Source organism: Gadus morhua, chromosome 12, assembly GCF_902167405.1.
Source record: "Gadus morhua chromosome 12, gadMor3.0, whole genome shotgun sequence".
NCBI lineage: Eukaryota > Metazoa > Chordata > Actinopteri > Gadiformes > Gadidae > Gadus > Gadus morhua.
In genome coordinates, this window is record NC_044059.1 from 25832595 (window position 1) to 25855170 (window position 22576).

General features: G+C 43.0%; 2 protein-coding genes across 2 annotated transcripts in view; both read left to right on the forward strand.

The window, feature by feature from the left end:
• Positions 1-32: 32 nt before the first annotated feature.
• Positions 33-7522, forward strand: cope (COPI coat complex subunit epsilon). Its single transcript, XM_030373172.1, has 10 exons — positions 33-886; positions 1061-1123; positions 1258-1358; positions 1727-1879; positions 3204-3257; positions 3450-3531; positions 4418-4573; positions 5568-5636; positions 6188-6262; positions 7117-7522. Exons 1-10 carry the CDS (start codon positions 785-787, stop codon positions 7168-7170), a joined length of 909 nt encoding a protein of 302 aa, XP_030229032.1. The 5' UTR covers positions 33-784; the 3' UTR covers positions 7171-7522.
• A 343-nt stretch (positions 7523-7865) lies between these two features.
• Positions 7866-22576, forward strand: part of cers1 (ceramide synthase 1) — a 31078-nt gene continuing 16367 nt past the window's right edge. Inside the window, exon 1 of the mRNA XM_030373171.1 lies at positions 7866-9285. Coding sequence (XP_030229031.1) covers positions 9025-9285 — 261 coding nt within the window. The 5' untranslated portion in view covers positions 7866-9024. The remainder of the gene's footprint in view (positions 9286-22576) is intronic.

Consider the following 22576-nt stretch of genomic DNA (forward strand, 5'->3'; position numbering starts at 1 on the left):
CCTCCTCATCCAGCTCCCAATCCCAAGGTTGAGAATTTCCCCAAAGGAAATGGTGTTTGGGGAACAATGAGCAGGAAGGCGAAATGTTTTATGGCTTGGCCAGCATGGCATTACTTACATTGGTAAAGTAGCAAATAAATGAAATAAATAGGTTCTATAAAACTGGTATCTTGTCAATCAGATAACATCTGCAATATGAGTTGCCATTGACAAATACTGAGGGGGTGAGATAGAGTTTGAAAATTATATTTATTATACAGGTGTTTACAAAGGATATCCTCGTCTCATAAATCTTCCTTGCAGGATTTCCCGAGGTCAAGATACGGCAAGCTACTTAGCGTTATGTGGATCTGACAGGCATACATGGTGGAAAACACGATTCTTTATAACACTATCAACAAATATCTCGAAACTTTAAAACATGAATCATACAAATCTTTAAGGTTCGAGATGTATGTGACTGTCACTACTTTATGATGTACATTATGTATGAAAGACTCACAGTTTGTAAAGGTTTAACGCCTCCTTTGCGAGATGGTCCGGGGAAGGTGCGCCATCTAGTGTTAACAAAGGGTATGACATTTTTTAAAAAAATCTCTAAATGTAAAACAATCTCAAAATGGCTTTCACAATTTATATAAATACGATAAATGAAAGAAAACGATTTTTTTTAATATTCTCAAACTGTATAAGCTGCTGCTGTCCGGTAGACTGGTCCCCTCCACGTCCGCCTATAGTGCTCTGATGACGCGACTCTGCGACGTGTCAGGAAGTTGTTGTCAACATGGCGGCCCAGCAGACCGATGTCGATGAGCTCTTCGATGTGAAAAATGCCTACTATATTGGCAGCTATCAGCAATGTATCAACGAGGCTCAGAAGGTCAAGGTGATTATCTGAATAAACTGTTTTCCTGCCACACATACAATTAGTTTCTTCCAGCATTACCTGTGTATTGTCAGCTAATACTGCGCTAGCTACTATTGCTAGCTGTATATGTGTCAGTGTTATCCTCCTATATCATTCAATGGGTTCCTCAACCAAGTTTGCATTTCTTTCAAGCCTTCAACACCAGAGAAGGAGGTCGAGAGAGACATGTTTTTGTACAGAGCATACATCGCCCAGGTAGGACCCCAGCGTTTGTGTCCAATCGTTCCTTGAGAGATGGCTAATGCAAAGGATTAAGGATACAAGTGATACTAAGTGTTGTAGCTGTGAATACGGCTCAATGTGTGGGATTTTGCTTTGTGTGTTTGCAGAGGAAGTATGCTGTAGTGCTGGATGACATCAAGCCCAGCTCCTCACCCGAACTGCAGGCTGTCAGGATGTTTGCAGAGTATCGCTCCAGCGACAACAAAAGGTCAGCGTTTAGCTACATACGGGCTGCGAATGGGTTTGTAAGTCGGACCCACCGACTGACTGACTGACTGACTTCAACGATACACAGCGAAACGCAAATGAATGACCACTGTTATGGTTATTAATACCAGATACGTTGTGTCTCTGGTATCATTCAATACGTAACTGTAAGGCTCTTCCAGGAGAACATTTCGTGTCTACAGTAAACAGTCGGTCAACTGTAGTGTTGGTTCTGTAGTGCAGGCATGAGTCAGGTACACATTTCAACCCCTCGGGTCATGGGCAAGGGGAAAGATCAAATCAAATATATATTTAAACTTTCCCTTGCATGATGACGATTCTGACGTTAATTGCTGACGGTCTATACAGGGATGCGATCGTGGAGGATCTTGACAAAAAGATGACAAAGAGTGTGGATGCGGCCAACACCACCTTTCTCCTCATGGCCGCCTCCATCTACTACCACGAGATGAACTCGGACGCCGCTCTCCGCACGCTGCACCAGGGAGAGAGTCTGGAGTGGTAAGGAAGGTCTGGGTGGGTTGGCTGTCTCATGCAGTGCTCCACTAGGCTTAATAACAACATTGAGAGGAGTGTGTTCCAGTAAAATAATTTATGCACTTATTGTGTGTTGTTCGTCCTTGTTCGTCCTCCGCACTTAAAAATAGATCTTAGCATTGTGTAGCATCTTATCGTTGCTATCTTGATGGGGAATGGGTTAACCTAGTGATTGTTAGTGCTTGGTACTTCTATGAACATCCTTACTGTACAGACAGCGATATATGGTTTCTCTTTCTTCTGACAAATGTAAGTTGTTTTTAAAAAAAACATCTGCTAAATGTATAATGCTGGGACTGATAAGCCTACGGTCACAGTTTCATTAATTGAGAGCCACTGTAAATGGCCTCATGAGGTTGGGATACACACTGAAAACGCTGTCGGCAAGACAAGCAAAGTTCTATGAATTGGAAGGGAAATGGAGCACCCACATCTGCTACACCTGCACTTACACACTATAACTTCCAGCGCTGCTCAGAGCCATCCATTACCAGCAATTATTTTAAGCACAGCGAGGCCTAAAACCAAATCTTTCGACATGTGCGGTCCAGAGCTATCAATCCTTCTCTATAATCCCATTATAATTTAATTCTATATTATATTTAATATATTAGATAAAAATGGTTAATGCTTAAATGTAGCCTATTATCAATATTTACTAGATACCTATACACTGTATAAACAGGCTTATGCAGTGGCAATGCCACTATTAAATGTGTTGTCCCCTAGAGGGCTTTCTAGCAATAAAAATGTGTTTCTTGCCAAGTAAATAATAGGCTTTGTATAATAATACATTTTTATGGGTTATAGTCTGAGAGCCACTTAGTGTGAGCTAGCATTAAGAAATCAGGGCTTAGGGAAGTTGACACAAAGTGTGAGGTTGTAAAATACTTTCTTAATTTTTTTCTAGAGCAAGATTACTTTTGTGAAATTGTGTAAAGTGTTCAATTATTGAACACTTCTAAAGTTTGATTGTGATTGACATCCAGTAACTAGGTTATTATCCATGTAAACAAATGTGCCACTTAAAGTAATACTTCCTAACCACAGGAATCATGGTCATAAAGAACCACACCGTTTAGTAAAATCAATAAAAAACAATCTTTGGGCCATATTATTAAAGCGCTCAATCCTAAACACGATCAAGAGCCCACCATTATAACCCCTCCTCATCGCCTTCATATGGCTGAATGATTAATAGCAACGGCCTAATTATTCAACCGCTTTCCTCCTATGATTTTCCTATTTAAGTTTAAGAGTTTTCTCTCTCCTTTTTGTTTTTTTACAGCATGGCGATGTCCATTCAGGTACTGCTGAATCTGGATCGTGTTGACATGGCAAGGTATGAGTCACTCAAAAGCTTTCCCAATGAGGGGTTCATAAATGGCCTTTTTTTACCTTGTGCCCTTCTTTGAATGTTAATTATTGTCACGTCATCTGAAATGGCTCAATCGTTCATGTTGGATTCTAATTTTAAAAGCAATGAGCTGGACTGCGTCATGGACTGAAGCCGTTCCCTTGATGTTATTGACAGGAAGGAGCTGAAGAAGATGCAGGACCAGGATGAAGATGCAACTCTGACCCAGTTGGCTACAGCCTGGGTCAACATCGCCGTGGTGAGTGACGCCGCCGTTTGGCCCCCTGCCCAAGCAGCGCGGGCAATCTGTCGATCCAGCTCGCTTATGTAATGAGTTGTATTGCTCATAAGGCTATTAATAGAACGTCTAAACAAACGACAGACTTATCAATATCTGCTGCCTTTTTTGATGGGGTATAGCTTTGACCCGCTAGTGATGTCTCATTTGAGATTGAGTATCACTTCCCTCGTCAATCAATGCCAGCAAATGCTGTATGTTTGTACACAACCAAAATCTGACTCACTGCCAAGTAAGGCAGTCGTCCCATCACTCTGCTTCTGCTTTGTTCAGCTGGGCTAATATTGGCTTATAAGGCTTTAATGAGATCACTGTTTTCAATCTCACACAACAGGAGTTTGTTCAGGTTTTCTCCCTAGGAAATTAATGGACGATGAAATGTTCACGTCCCATGAAATTAAAGTCGACTTTCGTTTTCATGAAGGTTTTTTGACGCATTATTCACGTATGCAACACAGTGTTAAAAGAAACACGAAGGGAGGTGGCAAAAATAACCATTCAAAGTTCAAAACAACATCCGGCAGATTTTAAAACTTGTACTTTTGGGATTCGACACGTTATCCGCTGATCACAGCAAATGGCATTCAACCAATATACAAAGGTCTGAAAGTTGAATGTTTATCCTAGATTTAATTACTAGGAATAACAATGAATGCTGAGTTAGTCTTATTTTCTCACTGCACTCTATTTGACTGCATCCTCCACTGGAGTGACATGGGCAAACAACCACAGCGTCCGATTAGCACTGCACCCAACACATACAGGTTATTTATACTGTAATTTATAGGAAATCTTGAAAAATATATCTATATATTTATTTAGTGTGTGTGCCTGTCTCGCATTCCAGGGAGGAGAGAAGCTGCAGGACGCCTACTACATCTTCCAGGAGATGTCGGACAAGTACTCCTCCACCCTGCTGCTCCTCAACGGCCAGGCGGCCTGCTACATGGCCCAGAACCGGTGGGAGGAGGCCGAGGGCGTGCTGCAGGAGGCCCTGGACAAAGTGAGTCACGGACCAGCACTAGACCCGTGGGGAGGGGAGGCAGAGGGCCTACGGAGGCGGGTGAACGGCACCGCCGCAAAATGAACAGGAGACGTTTCTTTCAGTCATTATATTTCGGGAAAATACATTTTGAAAGGTTTTTTGGAAAGTAATTTTCCTAATGTTGTGATAGTGACCTTTTTTGATTTGTAAACCACAAGTTGAAATTGTAAACGTACATGTAGATAATATTTGCCTCTGTGAATATTATTGACAAAATACAGGACAAATTGCATTTCCAACATTTGAACAATAGGTGGCGACATATACTTTTTTGAGGCCTCTTCATCTAGCAGTTTCATCTAGCTAGCTGCAAAACAGCTTTATTTATATAGTGTATACTGAGTTAGGCCTAAAAAAAAAAAAAGTTTGGTTCCTGTTGGTTGTCAGTTGAGGTCATGGGTAGGTAGGGAATTTATTTTATTTTTTTATTTTATTTTTTCCAGCGGCAGCGAATGATAAGTAGGTTGTTTTCATTTATAAACGAGAGAATGCGCTCATCCTTGTACAGAATGAAGAGGTGCTGTGCAAAAACGTAATTATAGTTTGCATCAAAAAAAAAAAAAAACGTTTTTTTTTTTTTTTTTTTTTTTTTTTTTTTTTAAAGCACATAAAATAATTTGGGTCGCACACAAATGGACAGGGTCGGTCGGAAACCGGAACCAAACAAAAATTTTTTTTAGGCCTTATGAGAAGTCAAGGGCCTTCAGTATTCTTGGAAAGGGGAAACCGGTCAAGAGCAACGGGGGACATGTTATGTGAGTTTGTCCTGTGTATGCCTTTTTGTAACCCACGATGATGATCCATATGTGCATTCTTATTGGGTTTACGCCTGTGCGAAATTCTGTGTTTTATTGATACAGATGACATTTAATCAAAAGGACGGTTGAATCGGATTCCTGAAATCATTCTCCCCCACTGACTCCCACTCCCAAATCTTGTTTGTGTATTTCAGGACAGCAGTCACCCTGAGACCCTGATCAACCTCATAGTGCTGACTCAGCACTTGGGCAAAGCTCCGGAGGTGAGACTTTAAACCCAATGCCCTTTTTGTGTGTGTGTGTGTGTGTTTGTGTGTGTGTGTGTGTGTGAACACATGCATGCTCGAACATTTGTGTGTGTTCTTTTATATAAGTGAGCTATCCTGATTAAAATAGACAATAAGAACGCTGACGGTGATGACCAATTTGTACTATTGTTTTTTTCTGGCGGAATACATCTGGACCCCTTAATGGGGTGTGTTTATCTCTGCGTGGGCCAAAGCTGTTATAAAGCGAATAGTTGATAATAAACCATGATGATAAAGACTTTGTAATCAGCTGCACACTTTTGAACTTTGTGCTGAGTGAAAATCTTGATTGTGGCATAAAATAAAGCATCTCTAAAGACACGTCGGTGCGATATGTGCTGATAAAATTCATCAAGTCAAGGTCAAATTTGAAGGCTTTCCAAATTTTGAAAAAATATGTTTTAAACGCCAACTATTGCTAGTTGTAGCCGCTTGGTTTTGGTCAAGTTTTGAGTATTTCCTGCTTGCACCATTTCAATAATTTTTCATTTGTTGTCCCTTCTAAGGTAACAAATCGCTACCTTTCCCAACTGAAAGATGCCCACAGGACCCACCCCTTCCTCAAAGACTATTTAACCAAGGTAACGTGCGCTGACAGACCTCTGCGTTCTCGACAGTGTCATGGACTCTGTGATGAGCTGTGATGTTCTTGCCATATGCTTCTCAATCAAGTGTTTAAAGAGCTAGAGCGAACGTTCGATTTGGGATTATTGGCTTCACAAGGTGTATCTGGGCCCCGTCCACACAGAGCCGAAACGGGCGAAAACGATCCGGTTTCGTTGTATGCGGTTCAGGAATATCTCCTGAAAGACGGATTCATGTGATACCGCATCGAGCTGTAGAAATGCTGTAGTAAATATTCACGGCGCTGGTTCTCCGCAGAAAAAAGTGGAGCGCATCAAGCCTGCGCGCATACAGCCTTCGCGGTGTATACAACATTCAGTCACGAGGAGAATCAACCTTTTAAATTGAGCAGAAATACTTTTTAATGTACAGTTAGTAATTACATTCATCAAGGGGCTGTATTTAAAGCTACAAAAAGAATACAAATAAAAAATAAAAATTCAACGCAACTGACGTCACCCAGCTGCTTAATGACGTCATAGTTTGCGTTTCAGGCGTCCACACAAATCCTAACACGAAACCGGATAAGATTTATGCGGTTCACTCCGTGTGGACGGGGCCTAAGATAATGAATGACACGGAATTACCCTTTACTGTTTTTATGGTATGATACTTTGTAATCTGGTGTCCTTCAACCACAGCCAATTGGAACACAAACCACCAACACACACCCACACACCAACACACCCAAGCACCCACACATAAAAAAATACACACACTGTTCTGTAATTACACAATACTTTATGTAAATAAACGTTGGAAATTCTGATGCGTTAATGTTTGTTTGTTTTTGTGTGTTCTTTTTCTGCAGGAGAATGAGTTTGACCGACTAGTGATGCAGTATGCTCCAACTGCTACAGCATAACTGTCTGTTGATGGATATCATTTTAACACCTTGAAGATTATGCTGACACACACACACACACACACACATACACACACACACACACACACACACACACACACACACACACACACACACACACACACACACACACACACACACACACACACACACACACACACACACACACACACACACACACAGCGTCGCTCACTTACTATTTCTTTGATATTCGCCATTGATGCATTGAAATTGTTGTTAAAAAAAGAAGAATATCCAACTTTAAACTTTGCATTTGATTATGTTAATATCAAAACATGTATTTTCCCACTAAGCATTCCTCTGAATTGCAATAAATGTTTTATTACCCTTTTTTATGCTTCTATTGTGTTTTGTTACATAGACTTTCAAAATTAGTAGATATCAGATGTGGTGGAAGGTGGTCACAATTTGGTGCTTCTATACTAAGCAACTTATTCTGTGTAGTCATGTTTATGTTTCCTGGCGGAGGGCGGGGGGTCTACGACTCGTATAGAAGTCGGTGCACGTAGAGTTCAGCTGCAACCCGAATACATGGTTCTTCAGTTTCTTGATTAGCGTAAGGCCTTGCATTGGACTTCTCCTGTTCTGTTAATTTTAAATATTTAAAGGCCAAAAGAGCAACATACAGTTGGCATCATTACAGACGAGCGGGCGCACTGTCTCTTTAAGTCATCATTTAATCTCTACGTTTAAAGAAGATAGCGGACCCTAATTACGTCACACGCTCTCGTCTTTGCTCTCCCCGTTTCGCTGCTGCAACTTCAAATAATACTGCGCGGCTCCTGCTCCAAACACGGTCCAGGTAGCATACAACACGTGTGTACAATATTTTCCGCTAAGTAGTTTACACCGATATCAAAAACAAGCAGCGCGGATTTTTAGCGACCCAGTCTCTCAGCGTAGCAACGCGCCGCTGCTTCTGCCGGTCTACCGAGTACCGCTCAGCGGGCAGTAGAGGGGAGGAACGGCGGGACACGCAGGCGGAGGAAGGCGGGCAGGTTCTCCAGAGGATAACATGCTTTATTTTTACCGCTGCCGCGGGAATATTTTTACATTTGTATGGAGGGCTTCGTCGTGACTCGTGTGTGTCTGGTAGGACGCGACTATCCCCATTATAAAACTAAGAAGAGTCGTCATACACGGTGAATAACGGGAAGGAAGGAGACAGTGTGTTGCATAGCGGCACACAATACATACATGTGCTGAGCGGAACATTACGCGCACCAGCGGGGTTTTTTAATGAGGGCAGCTTGGCGCCGTACAGTCATTTTGTTGAATCGTTGGATTATTGGGCTTTACCTCCACCGATGCGTCACATTTTTCGATTTGCAATCAAAGAAGCTAGGTCGAAACCTGCAGCATCTTGTTTTATTATCGGTCAGGGTGGTTTGATTGAACCTAGCTAGGGGAGCTAACACCGACGTTGCCAGTCATAACCGGTGTGCATAGAGAAAGATGATCACATTTCCAACCAATCATTGATGGGTCGATTTAATTGTTATACCATCACTTAACCACAAAAGGTAATTGAATTACGCCATAAAGATTGTGTATTTGGTCAGATGTGTTCAGCCTATGGCCCTTTATCAGTTCTCCTAGATGCGAAGAATGGGCCCATGTCTTAATTTAGAAAACAAAGAATTAGGCTACTTGAAAGGCTAAGCTGGGTAGCTAAGCTTGTCTCGCGTTTTCAGGTTTGCTTGTTAACTAGCTGAAGGGATTAGTGAGATAGCATTCGCACAGTGCTGTCTTGTGGACACCGTCCCTTAACGTTACATCCCTAAACCGGTCTGCGTTTCCCATTGCCCTCAATATTTTCCGCGCCACGCCACAATGGCCAGTCATACTGTGGATGACAGCACCAGCGCCGGGGCAGTGGAAATGGATCCGATGCCCGGCTATGTGGACCTCATCACCAAAGCTTCTACCGTTATGTACGGCGCCTTGAGAGACTGTAGCGCGTGCGGTCTGGAGCTCTCTAAACGGACCCTCCTAGATAACGCGTACATCACCTGGAACGAAATTTTCCTGTTCTGCTTTTGCGCATTTTTGTGGACGCAGATAAGGCAAGGACTGACAGAGTGTCTTTTCAAGGTAGGTTATTGCAAAATTGCGCGTGTTTTCACACACACGCACGCACACACAAACATACACACACACACACACACACACACACACACACACACACACACACACACACACACACACACACACACACACACACACACACACACACACACACACACTGTCACAGTCACACGCACGCAGTTACAGAGGGCAATTCTTTCATTGTGCAATTCCAAGAAACTAGCAGTGACATCGGCACTACGCTGTCAACGTGGCCTTTGCTCTCACCTGTCAAAGGGCTTGTTGATAAAGTCAGGTGCTTTAACAATAAGTCGATGTTTTACCCAAGGCATGTAGTACGCCTGCACTCCACAGCGTTTGACGATGATGTGCACCCTGCTGTGACTGCGTACGAGTATGGTAACTGTATAGCAAGACATGGAACCACGTGTTTGTCTGCGCATGTGTTGGTGCACTGCACATACCAATGTTATACACATTTTTGAGGTATGCACAGGCTTAAGGTAACCGCTTTGGTCCTTGGGAGCAGACAATACACCTTCACTTTCTAATTGAATGGTTTGAAATACCCTTCCTAAATTGTTAACCCGTTTCACCAATTTATTCCAAAAAGGCAGTCAATTTACAGTCCCTAATTGTTGATGGATTCTTAAACGTGGGGGTCATTCAGTGGACTGTGTAGGCTACGTATGAAGCAGCTCAATCTATCCGTCGATTCTGATAAAGTGAAGTCCATCTGCTGCTTCTGATAAAGTGAGTTATATGATTTGTCACGCATTTTTCAGAAAAACGCAGTGCCAATAGATGTTTTACAGCATATCTGCACATAGCGCACCGCACACATCCATGGAAATACAAACATAGTGACACACCGGCTTTCTGATCAGATATTGCCTCATAAAATGTTATAGTTTACTTATTTTTACCCACCTTTGCTGCCAACATTATGTGGGTCTTACTGGTGGAATTAGATAGTTGCATTTTAGTTTTCATTACTTCATAATTACAAATGAAAAGCTCCAAGAACAATGGTTTATTTTATTGAGTATGGAGACAAAGATGTTCCTGAAACAGAACACACCAAGGCCAAACTGTCTATTCTCTAATTGTCCTTAGTTACACAAGTATAACTAATAAACTGTATCTTTTCATTACTGGCTAAACACAGCAAGGCAGTAAATCAGCTTCTGTTCTGTTATTGCTTCTCAATTGTGCTTCCTCTTGCAAGCCCGGCCTGCCAACCAGACTTCTGAATGCAGGGCATATCTCACATATCGCTTAACTGAAATGCCGGACTGACCAGAATACATTTTTGGTTTCAGTATGTGTGTATGATAGGTTAGGGCTATAAACGGCACATGTTATCTACGTATCCAACGTTATTCACAAAGTGCACGTATGTGGTTAGATAATCCATATCGACCAGCCTTAAACGATGCTGAAGATTTGCCAGCCTCTCACTATCATTCAGCTCTGTGGACACTGCTCAACGCAAGGCAGATAAAAAAACACAGAACATATTGTGTTGATTTTGGCTCCAGCACATACTTTCTGCTGCACGAAAAAAATCCCCATTTCTCACCCAAATAGCATTGTTCCCTTTAAAAACATTCCATTTCATTCATAATTCATCATCCATCATCTAGAGTACGACTGCAAGCGGCCACCACCAAACCACTGTTGGAATGACAAATAAGTGACCTCAAAAATGTGTTTTGGCTCAACGCTCCCACTTTTGACAAAGGAGAGTGGTTAGCTTCTCACGGCGCGCCCCTACGTGCCAGTGCCCTGTCTCCTGCATGCCCAAAGCGAGCCTACCCTCCCCGGAGGCAGTGCCCAGAGAGGTTGACCCAAAGCCTCTTTTGCCTGAACTCATCCCCAAAGCCTAGTACATGACTTTCACCACCTCTTGTCTTGTTTTCCAGGGAAAGTCATTTTCTAGGGAGATGACTGTACAACATAGCACTCATAGGCTCAGTATTGTGTCCCATGTGGGTTAGTAGGGAGGATTCTTGCTCTGGTTTCAATGCACTGTGGAGGCAGCCCATGGCAGGGCAGGGGGCGTGTATGGAGAAACAGATGTGGCCCTGGGAAAGGCCAAGCATGCAGAGTGCACTTGATTCCTTCACGTGTTATCGTGTGTGTGACTGTGTGTGTGTAGGTATATGTGACACTTATTGATCACTGCGTAGGCTGTGAACAACCCTCTCTCTGAGAAAACAGAACCTTTGTTTATTTTGCTCTTGTTGTGTGCCACTCACCCTAATGAGGTTAATTGAGGAATCTGTGTTGGTCCACACGTCAGATATGTGGGGTTGGCTTCGCTCGGGAGGTAGAGCCGTTGTCTTGTAACCGAAAGGTTGCTAGTTCAATCCCCAGCTTCTCCTAGCTGAGAGTTGATGTGTTCCTGAGCAAGACACTTAACCCTAACTGCTCCTGACGAGCTGGCTGTCACCTTGCATGGTTGACTCTGCCGCCGGTGTGTCAATGTGTATTAACCGATGTAAGTCGCTTTGGATAAAAGCGTCTGCTAAATGCCCTAATTGTAACGGTAGACATCCGTTTAATTCCACGATCGGAGCGCACACAGTAGAAGGCTGTAGTTCACACACAGTGGGTTTCCGTGTAGGTCAGCGGGTCGACTTTGCCCAGGCAACCCAATGTGAGCTTAGTAAACGGTGGGAATCAGAAGCACATCAACCTGCAGTCGGGTCCGTAGTCTAGCCGTGCCCATGACCCAAAGACAACATGTTCAGGCAAATGGTGTGCAAACATAACAAACAATGACAAACGATCAGTTCATGGTCACCACTAATGGTCGTGTGATCATATCTGCCCTTGGGCGGCCTCGCGAGTTCCATGTGAAATATCAATACGGTGAATTGCTGAAGCTCGTGTTAAATAGGACAACGTGGAATTTTACATACTGATTATAATCTTTGTTAAACAAACTTTTTTGTTGAACTCATTCATGTACTAATGAATGCCTTCGGTGTATATATAGATTGTCGGTATTCAAACAGGGACATAATTAGATTTAGACCTCAACCTTTGGTTCCATTATTTCCCGTTTGTACCATGTTTGCAGCAAACAGTGCAGCAATACGCGTGCTTGCTTGCATTGATGCGCTCTTCCACCACACATGCTCCTGTCTTAGTCAAAGGTATGCATTTGTTTGTTTATCTTCCTGAGTTTACTGCCTTTGTCCTCAATCTTTGCTCCAGGCAGGCACATACAGGGTTTGCATAGTTGATCACTCAATTCTAAATAGATGGACTTAGTCTTGGTAAATGGGTGGTGTGTCATGATCAGAGCTATTGCCCTGCAAGGTGTCTTAACAGCGCCAGTGTCATTTTTGGGAACTCAAGTAAGTAAGGAAAAAAGGATAAACTAAAGGATACAGATGTTGTTGTGACCATAAGCTAATATTGATTTAAATATATTTACTTGATATACTATACACTATATATCTATATATATATATAATTGAAACCAGTGGTAGTCGTTTGATGGAATTAACAGAGCAGCTGAACTACTCAAGCCTTGTATTTGTGTGCATTATGGGCTATCAGTTGGTGCAAACAACATGTCAGGCCAGGCAACATGTACATGTTTATGGACTAATGCAAGTGTGTACCATTTGGTAGCACTCACAAGACAGGCCTGCACACCGTCAAAGGCCTCTGGCTGAATCAAGAATAAATCCATGTGAGTGAGATGTAAGTGTTCAAGGCAAATACATAAAACCCTATTTCCATCAACGAAGCTTGTAGGGTAGTTCTTGGAAATGACCTAGGGTATTCACTAACCTTTATTTGAATCATAACAGTGTTTTAGAGGTCAGACGCAGTCTGTTGTAGCTATTGTATCTTTGTTGGCTCTATAGGCTCTTGGCCATGCCGTACAAGCTAGCTGGCTGTGCTACCAAACCAGGTTTCACAATTAAAGCTTCAATCATTAAACACTAAATGATTGAGACTCTTAAGCCTTACAGCTAAATGTTTGCTTGTGTATATACATATAATTAAACCACTGATGGTAATAAATCATTTTAATCACTCAAATATTTTACTCTATAGAAATGGCTCATACAGTTATACTTGGTGCCAATGTTATGGAATAGCATATTTGGTTAGCCACTGTCATTTTATGTATGTTAAGTGAATCTTTATTGGTTTAGCTTAGCAAATGTTAGACAAACCAGGTCCTATATATGGCACTAACTTTGCCTTGTAAATTAGCAAGGTGTTGTCATTTTGCTAAAAGAGAGAGAGTAAAATGATCAACTAAATGATTACCAAATCTCCTATTTAGGTCAATTAATAAATCCAAAAGACTTCATAACACATAAAACAAATAACTTAGCAGTAATACTAATGAAAAATAACTCAAAACAAGCAAAATTGGTCGTGGTTTGGTCAGTAAGCATAACAAATGCAAATGAGTGACATCATGTCACCAACTCCTATAGCGTGATGTTGGCGTTAGATTACTCTCTTATAAATATGGAAATACAAATGTTACAGTATGTTTATATCGTCTTCAAGTGCATATTATCAGTTACAAAGAACATGCTTGTGTGGGTTGGCTTGTGCATCTCACCGAAGGAGAATGTTGAAAATGAGGAAGAAAGGAGGATTTGGGGAAGATGCAATCAAGGGGGCAATGAGCGAAAAAACAACACCAAGGGCATTATAGGGCTGGGGTTCTCTGGGTAAAGGAACCAACGTAGAGGAAGGAAGAGAGAGACACGCAGTAGAAGCAGAGGTTGTTGTGAGCAGAGCTGTTGCTTTAGGTTGCTGCGTCAGCATGCAAAAACCCTCAGAAGCCCTCTCGGTACCGACCCAAGACAGCTCATGCAGAAGTGGGTGCATGCAAGCACATGTAATCGAATGGGAAACCCAGAGACACACATGCAAGCGGACAGACTTTGCTGTTGCTGACAATCGAGTTGCACATTCAGCAGGGTTTTATTAGTTCCACATGCAAGATGGACTAAACAGACTCACTGCTTGCTACTTGCTACCACATCCTTACACACAAACAAAATGGCAGTACCTTAATTAAAATGGACACAGGTGGATATCCTACACAATATTCCTAGACGATACCCAAATGTGGATTTTGAATGAGTCATTCCGTGATAGATTTGTCTTGCTATGCAAAATAACCCCAAACGGAGCACAATAGATTTATTTTTTAAGTACCGGTATACAAAACCTTTGTTTTACCTTTGTTAGACGTATCTCTCAGTATATAGGAAGGAACTTCCTTATAAAGAGTTTGGTTGAAACACTCATTACGGAATACCTTTATTTAGACCTTATTTTCTATTATACAGGGTAAACATAGAATATACAACACAGCTGTAAGGTGTCAGTCAAAAATCCACTGCAGTACTGTAATATTGAATGTTCATTCAAGTGCAAAAAGTAACAAGAGTATATCAATGTTCAGTAACATCACATACTGTTGGGAAGACATCATTTGACCCCATGAAGAACATGTTTCTAAACTCATTGTATGGACTACTTGTTTATTAAGGCGTTTGCTAGACAGAAAATGGAAGTGTGGAGCCAAATGTGAAACACTGGTTTTGAAATATAATGGAATTCAAGTTTAATCGTCTTCGTTGAACATCATGACTTTCCACCCAGTGTTGCTTTTCCGTTTTTTTATCACTTTGCGCCCCACCCCCACAAACCCACTTAGGTAGGAGTGCAATTAGCCGCTCAGAAGAGAGGAAGCAAAGTGTTTGTTGGCCTCTGGCTCTAGCTTACTGTTCCACACAGGAGCTCCTTAGCAGCTCATATCCTGCTGTTGTTCAAAGTGTCAAAGCAGCCCTAAGTTGGACATGGTCCACCACCACAGATCTTGGATCAGGTTACACAAACCCTCCTACTTACTGCTGCACATTATCACCACAAAGAGAAATCAAATCCTGGAGGCTGGATCTGTGGTTTACAAATGTGCTATATGCTCTTGTCAAGGAAGACATAAATTGTGTGAGACCTTATTGACACTAATTGTAACAAATTGTCCTGAAAGTTGATGTTTCTCTGAGAAACGGGGCTTTAAAGACCCCCGAGATCTGATCTTCTCCTCTGCTTCACTTTTATCTTGAAAGTGCTTTCAGTTGTCGTCCATCACAGGCTCTCGCGGTACTTCTGGAGGATCCAGAGGGGTCCAGCTGTCTTCTCCCACTATTCTTTGCAGGGGTCATAGAAGGGCCCTCAGCTGATTGGCTAGTGTTAAACCAATCAGAGTATGTCATCAGATTTAATCTAACAGTTTACCCAGGGCCATCCTAATGTACCTGGTGCATCCCGACGCCTTCAGGCTAATGCGATGGACAGCTTACCATAACCAATATTGTTTGACGACGAGTCACTGTTACATAACTTTGTGGATCATTTTTAAAAGGCGTTATACTGTGGTGATGGTGATACAACATAATTAATGATAAAACATGCAATATTGATTTTTGGGAGCAAAAATAAAGTGATATTCATATTGGTGACATGCCAATTTTAAATCACATCGTTCACTAAGATGCCTCCACAGTTCTCATAGATTGGTGTGGTACAATGTTTACATTCACAAAAAATATTACTGTTACTTATTAGTTATATTATTATTTGTGTTAAACTATACATTGTACATGCTAAATGTTGCTGTCCCATCCGACATCCATATATCTCTGATAGACTCTTGGTAATAGTTGTCGGACTCTAAAATCATGAAGAGGACAATGGCAAGCTGTCAAACCTATCCCCCACAGCTAAATAACTGAGTCATTCTGTTTGAACAGATGAAAGCACATAACCTTTTTTTGACTGGCCTCAACTAGGACTCAAAAACTGTATTCTGCCAAAAACATCCTTATTAAGACCTGGATCCAATCCAATGTATCCAATAGATATGTATCAGATATGTTTTATTTATACAGTTTAAACTTTCCTCTGGTCAACTGTGTTGTAGACAACTGTTTCCCCTGCTGGCCCTTTCTGCCTCTTATGTCACAGTGGATAGTAGCACGTAAACAAGCGCATCAGAAATGATACGATTCTAAGGCAGCATTTGACTTTTGCTCCACTCTGGACAGTCGAAGCCATTATCACAGTCCGGTATGATTAGATGGACGAAGAAGGTCTGTGTACCAATGTTTGAGTATTGCTTTATTGTGTTTGAACTAGGGCCGGTTGTGTAGTACACAGTTTACAGGCTTACGTATCAGGTTGAATGTGTGCTCATGAGTTGGTGCAGATGTGCACGCATATTTTTTGGCAGTCGGTGTGTTTGTTTGAGAATGTGTGGACACTGTGGTTTGCTTATTCAGGCTGTTTGGAATAAGCAACGACTACTATGGAATACTTCCCGTTTGGTTCTGGGCAGCAGTTCAGAGAAGTTCTTAAGACGGCAATTAACTCTCTCTCTGTCTCCGCCTCCACATCTCCCACTCCGCTATGTTCAAGAAGTGGCTGATGCATCCGGATGGATAGGGACATGCTAACGGAAAAACTAGCCTACATTTTTCTCTAATTACCTCCAGTGGTGTTTCTGCCTTTGTTGCCGGCAAAGTTCTTTCTTTCTTTCATTCACACGCGCGTTGTGAGGGAACAGAAAGACATAGGCCGTGGAGAGTTTTTGTTTTTTTAGGGGTTGAACATAAAGAAGCACTGAAACAGGTCATGGGTAGGATTGAATAGCGCCCACGCTTGCTTTGAATGAGGGCTGGAAATGACAACTCGGCGACATTAAAACAGTGTTTCTAGTGTGCAAACTGGTGTGCTACCGCATATCAGTAATATGACAATTACTGTAAAAAATAATATAAAAAAGATGGATCATCGCCTCCCCAAACACACACACACACACACACACACACACACACACACACACACACACACACACACACACACACACTCACTCTATCTCTTGCCAAGCTTCCTCACGAGTCCCCTACATGTCTGATGTTGTATTATGCATTACAGCCATATGCTTCTGACCGGCAGCTTGAGTGAATAGTTAAGGAACACAGTTCTTCTTAACAAGGAATTTAATTTAATAACAAGTCTTTTGAATATGGGTCTGATGATGGACTCGACAAGACCTCAAAGGCCTCCTTCTTTAAGAGGGCTTCTACGGCTTTATCACTGTAGCCTGTAGTGAAACACAGCACGTGGTTATTTCGAGTAAATCGTCCAAAAAAAGAATCACACTTGTTCGGAAATAAACTTACAGGATGAAAAAATGATTGCTTGATGGAAGCCATATGACCAAAGCTCCCGATCCCACGCTGTAATCCCGTGATGAACAGGACACATGAAACTGTTTGGGAACACAAGAGCCTGCATTATGAAACGACATAAACCCATCCATCAACTGAAGAAGTTTCCTGTTGTAAGCACATGGACATACTGTATTGATCATAACAAGGTGAGGGATCTAATGTTCCAACAGCCAAGTGATGGCACGGACATCCGGTATGTCTCCTCACAAGTAAACGCTTTAAGAGAGAGAGCGAGAGAGAGAGAGAGATGATGATGATGATGATGATGATGATGAGCACTTGCTATCTGTCAGTCAATGTCATCAGTGCAGATGTACTCCCAACACCACCACAATGCACAGCATGTGGGAGGGTCCAGTCGTCCTCTCAGCTGAGCTCGTGATCAGCCACGGCCGTCGTTTGCATACATGTAGATTAATCTATAGATGACACATCTATAGATGAACCTATAGATGATACATCTATAGATCTATAGATGAACCTATAGATGATACATCTATAGATCTATAGATGAACCTATAGATGACACATCTATAGATCTATAGATGAACCTATAAATGACACATCTATAGATCTATAGATGAACCTATAGATGATACATCTATAGATCTATAGATGAACCTATAGATGATACATCTATAGATCCCATATCCATAATCTGTCAGTCTGACGCCCAAAGCACACAGGGCCTGTATTTATAATCGTCCTGCAACCCAAAATATATTTAGTAATTCAGTTTTATAGGATAAAAGCGCACAACTGTTTCTTTGGCTGGCTTCAAATAGGATCCCAAAACTGTATTTGATGTCTGTCCCGACGCGGTTATATAGGCTGTTCCCTTATCGCTGGACTCATAACATAGATAGTTACCATCGATTTTAGTCGGCCAACTGCAAAGTGAAGCGGTGTAGAGACGTGAGAGTTGGGAAAGGGCCTCTCGTTCAGACAGGTGTGGTCGGTGTATTGTGTTATGTTATGTCTCTCTATGTGTTATGTGTTATGTTGTTAACCAAAGCTAGCAGAGGTAGGCTACCCCTTGACTCTGAATCTGGTCCCAAGCAGCTGTCTGGACTCGAGCCTGCATAAAACTCAACAGCATTCTGAGTCTGACATGGTTTAAATTGACCTGATTAGCACTTGAGTAAGGGATAGCATACCCTCATTGCTAATTTTATAGGATTCACACATTCTTCTTTTAAACGGGGGCGCAAGCTCTATTGTGACTGTCAGAAGGGATGGTGTCTGACAGCCTATGCCATATGTCTGCCTAGTGGGGCGCAGTCAAACGTGAAGCATTCGTCAAACACATCGTTAGCACAGCGCTTAGCCACATCCAAGTCTCCCTCTCACCTCTGATGACATGGTTGTAATCGAGGCATGCACTGATTCCTCCCTGGGATGGTGTGTGATCCGAGTGAGCATGTGTTCTCCTCCAGCACGTCGGTGAGACACCTCGCCGTCATTGCTCGCCGAGGTCTTATTTATTGTGCTGCGATGGGAGTCGATTAGGGAGCAGGAAGTGTGCAGCTAACGCCTCCCCTGGGTACAGCTAATAGGCTAATCCTCAGGCTCTCCCAGGTACACCTGTTCCCTGATGCTCTGTCAGCATGTCAGCAGCAGCAGCACAAACACACACACACACACACACACACTTATATGCACACACAAAATCACTTATACACATAAACACACACACATACCTACGTACACACTCGCACACATATACACACACACACATATACTTATATACACTCTCACACACAAACTTATACACACACACACACACACACAAACACACTTTTACACACTCATAATAAATATACACACACAGACACACAATCGTACTTGTACGCTTGCACACACATACTGATACACACACACACACACAATTATACATGTACACAATAATACACATGGAAAAACACAGTGCTTTAACACGGAAACACACACACACACACACACACACACAAAGTATATATAATGTAGGGCTGTGCTACACACAATAACATTCCACGCAGATGAAGCGCCTTCCGGCATACATTTACAAACCTTTACCTCTGTTTAAATAATGCAGTATGCTTAATGCATCGTTTGCGGCAACACAACACAACACTTTGGCGCACAAATTGTTTAACAAGCAGAGTAGGCTCCCTCATGATTCCCAATAGCGAGCCTCAATACATGTAGCTGTTAAGAGTGAAGAGACAGTGGAGAACACTTAGGGTGAGAGGGTTCTGGATGGGTCGTGTGATCTGGGTTGGGAACGTAGACATGCTGCCCGCCTCAGCATCAGGGCTCCAATGGAACGGCCAATCAACAGGAAATGCGTTTGTGTTTCACAACTCTTCCTGTTGCGTTGGCCCAATTCTGGACACAAAGCAAGACGCTAAGCAGCGCGTGTCTTAAAGTACAACTATAAAGTATATGTATCGGTTTCACTAGGACAGGGCACACTACTAAGCAGCAGGTTGGGTTGGGCAAACCCAAAGTGTTGTGGCAGGGTCTGACCCCTTGGTCAGACCCTGCCACAGCGCTTTGGGTTTTGCCCAACCCAACCTGCTGCTTAGTAATGTGCATCTGAAGCCACAATAAGTCTGGTTGGAAAAAAAAACGTCTGACCTTGTGTCATCAGGCCTGAATGTTTATGTTCATCGAGTGCAGCAGGAGGCAGGGGTCATTACAAGTCAGAAATTACAAAAAACAAACAAAAATACGTTCCCCGGCATGCAGTGGTGGGTTGAGGGGTCCCAGCTGTAGTTGGGTGGGTTAGACCCCGGCTGCCTTGTGTGGATGGAGTGCAGGGCTTTATAGTGTGTCTGTGGAACAAAGAGGTCCTGGCCCTTTGGGGGCTGTCTGGGGGGGGGGGGGGGGACAAGCTGTGTTTTTCCTGCGACAGCTGTTCTCTGTGGCGGCCGACCCCCCCACTCCCGCCCCCCTTGGAGCAGGAGGAGAGCACCCCAGGGCTGCCATGGAGGAGAGGGAAACAGGAGGGACAAAAAGGGGGAGAGGTGAAGCATACTGAGGCGTTGGAGAGGACCGACCCGTCCAACCGGCCGTGACTCAGAATGGTGTGTGATTCTGGATCTAGAAAGGTGTGTGTGACTATGGATCCAGAAAGGTGTGTGACTCTGATCTAGAAAGGTGTGTGACTCTGATCTAGAAGGGTGTGTAACTCTGATCTAGAATGGTGTGTGATTCTGGATCTAGAAAGGTGTGTGTGACTATGGATCCAGAAAGGTGTGTGACTCTGATCTAGAAAGGTGTGTGACTCTGATCTAGAAAGCTGTGTGACTGATCTAGAATGGTGTGTGATTCTGGATTAAGAAAGGTGTGTGACTATGGATCCAGAAAGGTGTGTGACTGATCTAGAAAGGTGTGTGACTCTGGATGCAGAATGCTGTGCGATTCTGGATTTAGAAAGGTGTTTGACTCTGGATCCAGAAAGGTGTATGACTGATCTAGAAAGGTGTGACTCTGGATGCAGAATGGTGTGCGATTCTGGATTAAGAAAGGTGTGTGACTCTGGATGCTGATTGGTGTGTGACTGCAGACCCTTTGAACTGGACATGTGTTAGAGAGACCATATGGGGTTTGGGCTGTATGATCAGCACAATATCCAGACACATTTCTGTTGTTGATGACAATATGACTCTAGAATCAATGTCAAATCTTACATGCGTATGTGAAAGACGAATGTATTTAATATGGACAGCCATACATTACTCATTTACACTGGTCCTCAAAACAGTCAAAGGGTATATGGGAATATTAGGGTTAGTGTGTGTATATATATATTCACGTATGTTTGAATTTCCTGAAGCGAAATGGCAGGGCAGCTTTCCCTCCTCCACGGAATTGGCGTTAAGTTGTTAATCACCGTGGAAGAGTATGCTAAATTGAATCTCAAACAGCTTAATCCCGAGGCACTTAATTGAAAATTGCATTTGATCTTTGATGATTAATGAGCTGGAGCTGCGTATTAAGTTAAGGTCAGGTGGGTCAAGATCTATTGAAGCTAGACAGCCGGGGAAAGAGAGATAAGAGAGAGAGAGAGAGTTGGACAGGCAAAGGCTCATCGAGAAGGCCTAAATTCACCATAAGCCTGCGTCCTCCTGACTCGCTTGCTCCCTCTATCCCTTTATGTAACAGGCTGGGAGTCTGTTCACCCTTCCTATTCTTCTTTCTTCTCCTCTTCCAAATCCCTTGCTTCCGTGGAAGGTGGTGGGTGGGGGGGGGGGGGGGGGGGGGGGGGGGGCAGAGGGGTAAAAACAGAGGGATGTTTAAGAAAATAGGTCATGGTGAGAGATTAAACAGTGGGGTGCAGCTGGTTGCTGATTGGAGGAAGTGGTGGAAAGAGAGAGGCAGGAGCGAGATGAGGAGAGAGAGAGAGGGAGATTGTAAGCCACTCCGTGTGACTCCATCCCTGTGCGGTTGCTAAGGGAAACCATTTATTCATTGTGTGTGAGTGTGTGTGTGTGTGAGAGAGAGAGAGACAGAGACAGAGAGAGAGAGAGTGAAGTCTTAGCTGGTGTTCATATAGAATATCTGTTTCCCTCAAAGTCTTGAACTTTTTCTCACAAGCTTTATTTCCATTCTGCCCCTTCTTTTTCTCTCTCTGAAGACGAGACGAGGGGAAGAGTGACTTTATTGAACAGCCACCACATCATGATAGAGGAAACTGCAGACCAAACATGGAAGTTTGTGAGGGGAGAGATGCTTCAAAGCCCCCCCCCCCCATCCCCCTCCCTGTAGATCTCGGCCCTACGGGACTGTTGTTGTAACAAGCGTTCACATCCATGTACCGCTCGACTTGGACGGAAAAAGGAAGTCGACACAGTCGCACTTCCTGTACGGCCCCCTACTTTCAGCACTAGTAAATAATAGACTAGCCGACCGGGATGCGGTTGGTTCTGGACGGCCAGTGTTGGGTGGCATTAGCATCGGCAGAGTGTACCGCCCGCCCGGCGGCAGAACTGCTGGTGTTAAATGATTCAGATGGAGCC

Excerpts from the sequence above, each read along its gene's own strand:
- cope (XM_030373172.1), top strand. The coding sequence starts at position 785 with ATGGCGGCCCAGCAGACCGATGTCGATGAGCTCTTCGATGTGAAAAAT. Across the intron at positions 3,258-3,449 it reads GATCGTGTTGACATGGCAAG|GAAGGAGCTGAAGAAGATGC; the intron begins GTATGAGTCACT and ends TGTTATTGACAG. Across the intron at positions 6,263-7,116 it reads TCAAAGACTATTTAACCAAG|GAGAATGAGTTTGACCGACT; the intron begins GTAACGTGCGCT and ends CTTTTTCTGCAG.